This window comes from Triticum aestivum, chromosome 5A (genome assembly GCF_018294505.1).
Source record: "Triticum aestivum cultivar Chinese Spring chromosome 5A, IWGSC CS RefSeq v2.1, whole genome shotgun sequence".
Lineage (NCBI taxonomy): Eukaryota > Viridiplantae > Streptophyta > Magnoliopsida > Poales > Poaceae > Triticum > Triticum aestivum.
Genome location: NC_057806.1, coordinates 597,710,887 through 597,719,925, shown reverse-complemented (window position 1 = coordinate 597,719,925; position 9,039 = coordinate 597,710,887). Strand labels below are relative to the sequence as shown.

General features: G+C 52.7%; 2 protein-coding genes across 2 annotated transcripts; one reads left to right on the top strand and one right to left on the bottom strand.

Moving 5' to 3' along the window:
* The first annotated feature begins 4,263 nt into the window (after positions 1-4,263).
* LOC123105149 (uncharacterized) lies at positions 4,264-5,714 on the top strand. The gene has a single exon (XM_044527154.1). The coding sequence runs from the start codon at positions 4,635-4,637 to the stop codon at positions 5,544-5,546; it is 912 nt and encodes a 303-aa protein (XP_044383089.1). The 5' UTR covers positions 4,264-4,634; the 3' UTR covers positions 5,547-5,714.
* Positions 5,715-5,722: 8 nt separating this feature from the next.
* On the bottom strand, positions 5,723-8,669 carry LOC123105148 (BTB/POZ domain-containing protein At5g66560). The gene is made up of 4 exons (XM_044527153.1): positions 8,241-8,669; positions 8,080-8,149; positions 6,511-7,836; positions 5,723-6,418 (listed from the first exon to the last, which is right to left on the bottom strand). The coding sequence occupies exons 1-4, from the start codon at positions 8,330-8,332 to the stop codon at positions 5,876-5,878; spliced, it is 2,031 nt and encodes a 676-aa protein (XP_044383088.1). The 5' UTR covers positions 8,333-8,669; the 3' UTR covers positions 5,723-5,875.
* Between the last annotated feature and the right edge of the window lie 370 nt (positions 8,670-9,039).

Sequence of the window (9,039 nt, the reverse complement as noted above, 5' to 3'; positions counted from 1 at the left end):
CTAAGATGCATTAGATCATTGTAGTATAGTTGAAGGGGATGGTCTAGATGAACATTTGTGTACTATTTGTAGCGAACATGTCTCCAATTATATTATTGGAAATTAAGGAAAGTTTTGGCGTTTGCTACATAGCGAAACACTAAAGAGGCATGTGGGGGCGACCTTCATATCCAGCTTGACGTGATTATTACTTTAAGTTATAAACATTCCCTTGAGTTTTTTAATGAAAAGTGTGTCATGTGGTGGTTGACTTCATCACCTTGGAATTGATCGCATTCCAACATGCTTTGATGAGGTAAACAGCACAATTATCGTTGTCAAGAGCTTAATGAAGGATAAGTAGCAACACAGGCGGGATATCATGTTGACATAGATGTCATATTAAAAATACAAGACATGGACGAAAGGAGCCTCATTGGGCTAGAGAGAGTTTTTTTTTCTCCCGTTGCAACGCACGAGCATTTTTGTTAGTAATAATAAAGCACGGATTGAGTCTTCGGGTTCACCGTCGTGGTGTTTTTATAAAAAAGTCCCTGTGCCTTTTGATAATTGAACCCGCACTCCTTTTTAAATGGAACTGGGAACAACGCTTCATTGTTGCAAAAAGGTCCCTGGCCTCTTTAAGAATCAACTCGGAGTCCCCAATAGCCCGAGCGCCTCTCCTTCTCACGAGCGGATTCGCCGCTGCCCTCGCCCCATCGTCGCCCCACCACCGCTCGCCGCTGCGGATCCGCCGACTCCGCCGTCGTTCCTCTCTAGCCTCCGCCGCCGCCGGCCCTCTCCGCCCTCGCTTGGTCTTCTCCGCCCTCCGTCGCCTTGTTCTTCTTCCCCTCCCCATCCTCTCCTAATCTTCTCCAGCGAGGAAGTTCCATGCGAGATTCGGCGAGGAAGTGTGAGATCCTGGAGAAAGCACTCCTCCGACTAGGCCGACCACAAAATCCGGAGAGGAAGCGCTGGCGACGGCCTCCACCGGGGAAGCTGCTGCCTTCCACCGGCAAAGAAGAGGCTGGTCATGCCGTGGAAGAGGAGGCCCTTTCTCATGAGATCTAAAGCACTACCCCGACTTCCGTCCCCACGAGATCCGGAGAGGAAGTGCTGGCCTCCGGCCTTCGGCGGGGAAGCTGCTGCCTTCCATGGCAAAAAATACAATTCCTCACCGACCTCCCAAGTCAAGGCCGCCTTCGCGCTCAACCCCACCTCTGCGTCCTGCATCCTCGCCTTCCTCTCCCTAAACACAGACCAAGCATTCCCCTAAACCCAATCCCGTGGTACTATTGCATCTTGGTTTTCTGAATGCTATTATATCATGAAAAGAAGGGGGACTGATTATTGGTTCAAAATAATTGGGGGACATAGAGATGTGAGAGATTGAGGGGTTCGGTTGGGGAATTTTATACAGAGAGATGGAGGGGTTCGGTTGGGGATTTGTACCATATCCGGTGCTGTGTATTCCATTCTTTATTCTTTGCTTTGCTTGGGGCAATTTTGTTGTACAGGGAGCTATGGTTTGGATCAATTATATACTTATATGTGATGTTCTTTCATGCTTTTGGTGCTCCTGCTGAAGTGATATTTTTTAGCTATTTGTACTGATTATTGCTACTGGTGTTGATTGCATTTATTGTTGCTATCATATGCAGATTGCCGTGATTGTATGAGAGATTAATACCATTATCCCATGTGTGCTAGCTTTAAACGGATGGGTAATGCTTGGTGTATTCTTTTGTGTCAATCGGAACAAATATGGAGGGAGGGTCAGGCTCCAGTTCATTGTGACTCCATTAACAGAGTTCGACCACTCTGAAAAAGGTGATGCTCTGTAGTAAGTTCATTTATGGTTGTGTGTGTTTCTATTGATGTGTTCGCCCTGTCTGTTCATTGCATATTCGGTTGTTCGAAAAAGAGGTGTCATTTGTGCCAAGTTAATCAACTAGGGAAAGTAACACTTAATCACAGGGTAATAAAGTTAGTAGCTGTATGTAAAGTTATGTAGCTTCGTCAAACATATGTGACGTTTTAGTTGTTGGTCAGTTATGTAGCTGCTCTCCAATGACCTTTTGAATTCAACATGTCATCAGTCAAATATACAAGGACTCGAAAAGAAAGTAGCAAGTTGTTTAATCTGATTTGTTGCTTTCGTTTTGTGGAACCCTATAGCTTGTGAAATATTCATGTGTTCTATCTTGCACGCATCTTGTGATTTTACCAATGGAGTTGGCTCTAGCTCTTGGAAAGATGGTGAATGAGAAGCTTCCCAACCTGCCCACTGTAAGTTTCTCCTTCCTTCCTATTTACAAGGAAAATTACTTTAAAGGTATTTGTGTGTGTGTGTTCAGCCCACTGAATTCCTAATTATTTATCCGAACCAGTACATGCAAATGCCACACCATATCTGAAATGTTCATCCCAATTTAACAGGTAGCAACAAGGTGAAAAGATCCTCAGCTGAGCATCTTCGTTGAGCAACGGACACGAGGTAATGAGAGAAGAAATTTGGAAGGAAAAAGATCTAAAACTGGGGCTACAAAAACGTATTAGCACAACCTGTCAACAAACATGCTGTCTAGATGTATGTTATTTCTCTCTAAGTTAGTCAACGCTCGTCCATAGGCATGAGGGGTGTTCAGAGGAAATAGACTCGCTGGAGCTTTCTTACAGTGAGTACAGGATCCCCTCTTGCCCAAGGTTAAATTCCTCAACTATCTAGCCCCGTGATGCCAATGGTTCCCTTCCAGTCTTCTCTTCAAAACCTGTCAGCAACAAGCTCTGTCTAAATTATGGTACTTCTCTGAGGAGATGTCAGAGTATTTTTAATTTAAATACCTGTTATAGGTCCCTTGAGTGCTTAACTGAAATTTGCTGGTTTACTAGCTCTCTGAAAGGGTCAAATCACTAGAGACCAATTATAGCATGTAACTACTATAATTGTATACATAGTTTGTATTAAGATTGGTCATTAAGATGTTCTGCATCAAAGGTGTTGGCAGTGCTACAGTTGAAATAAAAAGATGATTTTGTGGTGTTACTACTGACTGAGAAGTGGCAACCTCCCACAAAAGGCATGCCATTTTTTCTGTTTGTGCACTATGTTTTGGGGAGCTATAACAAAGTTGTTACTATGACAGAAAAAGTAGTACACTAAAGCATGTACCGGATATACTGGGAGAAAATGCCACGTGATAAAAGAACGACTTCAAATGAATGCATATGTCCTGAAATGAACTTTTTATCATGTTGTGATTGATTATTGGAACTACACTTAATTTGTTATCTGTTAGGCAGAATATATGATATTCACAGGATTTTTTTGAAGTGATAGGAAGGAGGTAAATTTCTTTTGTCAATTTTCATACAATATTCTAACCTCCCGCCTGGCAGTATCATCTATAATGATGTTTTTATTTAGCTTGATCCTCTGCATTGCATATACTTCCAGTTTTTTATATGTATCCTGTGTATACTGATAGTTTCCCTCTATTGTGTGTATGCTGAATTTTATAATCGATCCTATTTTGTGTCGCAATTCGGGGACTTAAGATATCCTCCTATTACCTACTATCAACACTAGAAGTAAAAACGAGTAGAAATGTGAGGGGTGGTGCAAGGAGTATCCCTTGCAGGGCTGCCCCCATGTCAAGTTCGATGAGGTTAGAATTTTAAAGTTTTAAACATTCCATTGCTCCGACGTGGCTTTGTGACATGTGTGTCGTGTGATGGCCGAGCTGATCGCTAAGCAATGTTCACACCCATTACGATTAGATGGACATCATGCCACCGTCAACAATGAGGACAAGAATGAGTAATACTTTTATCCCGTTGCAACGCATGGGTCATATGCTAGTGTAGGTTAAAACGACAAAACGTGCTATCGCACTTCAGACGAAATCACTGGTTAAGGAGCATTCCTCGCAAAAGTCACTCTCATCTTCTCATGTCGAGACAAATGATGCACTGTATGTGCGTTGCTTGTCGCACCTGAGAGGTTTTCCTTTTTTTCTAGATCTGTTTATTCCAAAGATTTGATCTCTTAAATCGTGTGTCCAAATCTCGAATCGTTTTCACCATTGGATTCCTCGTGTTGACATATAGATTCCATGTTAATAGGTTTTGACGACTTTTTTTTCACAAAAAACTGAACCAGGAGCATATTTTTTTCATTTCTGAGAGGCACGGCCTCTCACAAAAGCAAAATCATGCCTCTGACGGAAGAAAAAAAAACAAAATGCATTTTTTGCACATTTTTTTAATAATTTTGTCCAAAGGTTAAGATAGACCGACGCAAAGCCGAAAAGCCGAAAAAACAAAAAAAAATCATGTAAAAAGCTGAAAAAACTGGAAAAAAAATCCGGATCAAGCGCCCGGGAGCGCGCGACACGTGGCGGCGGCTGAGAGCGTGCCATCAGCTCACTTCAAATGACCCTTACGAAGTTCATGAGCGTTTCCCCTTCATAAGCTAGAAAGGCCCTTGTATCTATGGACTTAAACTTACCGGCTCAACACGAATTGACACACGAATTGCTGTCTCGTCCGCAAGTGTGCCCTCGTCGTCCTCCCTCCGTCCATCGCACTCTGCGTGCGGTTACCCCTTCTCCTTGGCGTACCAAGTTCCCCTGCCACTCGCGTCGCCGGCAGATATGCTAATATCTCCAGGACTCGCGGCGCCGGCGGCCTCTCACCCGTCCCCTTTCCTCGCCGCCGCCTGCCTCGGCGACCGCGCTGCTCTAGGAGGCCTCGTCCAGCCGGCCGCAACGACGTCGAAGACCCGCTGCTACAGCCGCCCGCTGCTCCGCTATGCGACCGCCGACGCCGCTTCTATTGCGGGCAGCGTATCGACCAATGACACTCGGTGCCGCCTGGACCGCGACGAGCTCCGCAGGGTCTGCCAAGAGCCCGACCTCGAGGGAGCAGTTAACCTGCTCGACGAAATGCTTACCCGGAGAGGCGGCGCCGGCGCGTCGGGCCAACCCGCGCCGGAAGAGCAGGCCGCGGTCCTCCAGTGCTACGTTGACGCGCTCTCGCTGGCCTCCCTCAGACGAGGTCACCGCTTGCTCGCCAAGTCCACGTCCCGGTACTCCGGGATCGCCATGCCCATCGTGCACAGGATCGCCACGCTGTACTGCAAGCTCGGCGCCCCTGCCGACGCGCGGCGCGTCCTTGAGGGAGCGTCGAGGCCGGCACCAGGAAAGCCCGCGGACGCGGCGCAGGCCAAGCGGAAGGAGGCCTACGAGAAGGTGCGCGAGCTGCACGAGGAGATACGCGCGGCGGGGTACGTGCCGGACACCCGCTTCGTGCTGCACGACATCGACGAGGCCGCCAAAGAGCGCGCCCTCATGTACCACAGCGAGCGCCTGGCCATCGCGTTCGGGCTGGTGAGTACCCCGCCCGGCACGCCGCTGCGGGTCATGAAGAACCTCCGCATCTGCGGGGACTGCCACACCGCCGTCAAGCTCATCGCCAAGGTGACCGGCCGCGAGATCATCGTCAGGGACAACAAGCGGTTCCACCATTTCAAGGACGGCGCCTGCTCCTGCGGGGATTACTGGTGAGACGCCTCCACCGCACCATTGACATCCATTTCTCTCTTACTGATTACTGGGTAATTCAGTGTCTCTACCAAGCCTGTAAATTTTGGCAGGCTTTTGGCCTTGTGTAAGTGGAGAGAACAATGAAGCAATTTGTTTAGCCAACATGTGACATGATGCATTACCCAGCAAGACGACACTGCTACAACGAAATCTGATTGATCAAACATGATGAAGCTCACAATTCCTCCTAGGAAAACCCCTCGTATTTTCACAAATCGAAGCAAAGAATCAAGAGAACAAAACAGGGAAGCTGATGAAAGCTATCATGTGCAGTGGGGAGGGAGGAGGTATCAGGGGCTCTGCTCAATCCGTGCCCGGCGAGGCCGCGCCACCACGGACCGCGGCTGTGACTGGCAGACCTGCGCCGGGAACTTGCATCCGAACCTCTTGGTCACCATTGAGCCCCACCTGCCCTCCGCGGCCGGTGCCGCCGCCGCTCCTCTATCCCCAGCAGCGCCGCCTCGGCGGTCTATCTTCTGGATGGCTTTCCTCATGGTGGTGCACTCGCGCTCCAGCTCCTGCACCCGGTTCCGCATGCTGTCCATGTCCAGCCTGAGCATTTGGTTCCCCCTCGTCGCCACTCGCCACGTCCGGCCACCGTCGCTCTCGCCTTCTTCCTCTCCTTGGCCTGCCGCACCGCCTTCATTCGCCACGATCGTCCGGGCGATGGCCCGACGCAGCTGGAGCTGCTCGAAGAAAAGCACCTGCACCACCGTCCGCAGGGGCAGCCGCTCGTTCTGCGCCGCGTGCGTGCACGCTTCCAGCGTCAGCTTGCGCCCGTCCACCACGCCGCTCACCTTCTCCTTCTCCTCCTCCCTCAGCGCTGGATGTGCCTGCACAAAGAACGGCGGCGGCGGCTTCTGAGCACCGGCATTGAGCCGCAAGCATCGATCAAGATGGCATTCAGAATGTGTTCGGCAGAAACCTTGATGTAGATGTCGACGGCACGGTAAAGGCCATCGTCGTAGACGCGGGCGCCGTCCGGCAATGCCCAGGCGAGGTCGCAGAACTTGTCCGTCTTCAGGTTGGCGTCCGTGGCGATCTCCCCCAGGTAGGCGTCCATCAGCCTGCCCACGGCCAGCATGGCCCGTCGGCTGGCCTCTCTGCCCGGCGTCTCCGCCTCGCTGCCCTCCTCGTCGACCTCCTCGACGCCGCCGCCTCGGCCCTCGAGGAAGTGCCGCACGATGCGCTCCACGCAGTCCACGTCGTAGAGCGTCTCCACGAGGTACGAGTAGCTCGGGATGAGCAGGTCGTCGACGGCCGCGTCGGGTAGCCTGGAGGCCACGCGCCGCTCTAGCATGTCACGGGAAGCCTCTGATGCCTGGAGAATGTTTGCCGTGCGCAGGAGGCCGAACAGGACGCGCGCGGTGGTGGCGCCCACTGCCGTGCCGGTGTGGGCACTGCTCTTGATGGTCTCCTCGGGGAGGTTGACAATGACGGTCTCGAGAAGCGCCTTCTGGTCGCCATCCGCCGACCGCGGGGCGGCAGCCGCGGCGGCGCCGCCACCGCCAGTGTGCCGGTCGGAGCGTGACAGCCCAGGGATGGATCGCTTGGCGTAGGCGATGAGAGCCCCTTCGAGGACCTCAGGGCCGACGCCCCGCTCCCTCATGGCTGCAATGACACGGGTGAACGTGGCCAAGGACAAGCCGGCGAGGTCGTCGAACAGCGTGGACGTGGCCCCGGCGCCGGCATTTTTCTTGTGACGGGGCCGGTCGCCGGCTCCCGCGTCATTGATGGGCCAGCCGAAGAGCGCGGTGGGCGTGGACGCGGCGGCCTTGGCCGCAATGGCGTCGACGCAGCGGGACACGAGGCCGAGGTCGTCGGCGAGGGGGAGGAGGTCCTCGCAGGACTTGAGCGCGCGGATGGCGTCCCTGGGGTTCCGGAGCACGGTGTGCGACATGAAGCGGTCTGCGCGGGAAACGAGGTTGTCCTCGGCGTGGTCGTCGGACATGCCGAGGCGCTCGGCGGCGCAGCGCAGCGGCGCGGCGGTGGCCGGCGTGAGGTCGAGCTTGACGCCGTAGCAGAACTTGGCGGCCAGCTCGAACGCGTCGGCGCCGCCGGGGAAGTCCGGGAGGCGGATGCGGTGCGCGTCGGCCTCTTCGTCCGCCTCCAGCACCACCTGCTCCTCCCTGATCTCCCCTGCCCCCTCATCCTCCCCTTCCTCCTCCCCTCCCCCGGCATGCCTCGCCAGGCTCGACTCCTTGTTCATAATCAGGTCGTGGATCTTCTTGCTCTTGGACATTAGCGGGAACTGCAAGCAAGGCATCAAACAAAACCTCAGCCGCCGGCCACTTTAATTTCAATTCAAGATCAAGAACCGCAGTGAAATTCGACGCTCGAGACAGAGCACGGCAGATACGAGCGAGATTGGCAGCGGACGACGGAGAGCAAGACAAACAAGAATGCGAGCTCCTGGAACTGTTGCTACGGGCGAGGGATGGGGAAAAGCGGGAATTTCATGGCAGAGTAGAGACAAGATTCAGCAGCAACTAACCTTGTGGAGATGGAAGGTCATGTCGCCCACCTCGATCACGACGTCGCTGGGCAGCCCCGTGGTGCAGAACCTGCCGAAGCACAAGCACAAACAAAATTAAAGATCACGGAACGCCAAATGCAACCGCCCGGCGGAAGAGACGACGAGGATCAGTCGCTTGCCATGCTTGGCCCTTGGGGCTGTGCTGCTGCTGCGGCTGCTCCTCCCGGGCCATCTCCCTCTTGCCCTTGGCCCTCCTGCTCCCCTGCATCATCGCGACGATCCTCACAGCCACTCTCCGCTAAGGCATTCGGGGGTCGCGTGGAAGGAGCAGGAGGACGGGGAGCTCGGTCGGTCGCAATAATGGCGTGCCCCTGGTATTCTGGCGCCTGTATTAGGTGCGGAGTTAAATGGTTCCGATTACAGGAGGGAGGAGGGAGACGGAGGCAGGATGGCGTTTTTGGTTTTCTTTGAGCTCTGCCGCTCCGCTTGCCTCAAAAGCACGTATCCTCCATCACCCCACCCCACCCCCCTTTGTTAATCTCTTTATTATTCAACCAGCAGCAGGAGGAGGAGGAGGAGGAGTACTCGCTTTGTCCTAAACTACAGTTTGAGCAGCCCCTCTCTGCAACTGCAAGACTGCCGTCCACTCTACTGACAGACAAAAAATACTCTTCTTTTTCCGGTGTATCGCCATCAGGATCGACCACGGCAAAGAGTGAAGCTCACGTAGAGTGCTGCGCCGTTCACGTGTTCGGTATGCCTCCACCTGGCCCTCCCAACCACCTCGCATAAAACTTGTAGCGCCGGAGCAGTTTCCTAACGCAGCAGTTTCCCGGGAATTCCGTGGAAACGCCAAGATTTTTACAGTGTGGTACTCAACAAGACAAGTAGATAACTCACCGACAATTTACTCCATTTGTAAACCAGCTCTAGGATGGTAGTGATCCGGGGACTGTCTGGATCACGCGACAAGCCAAA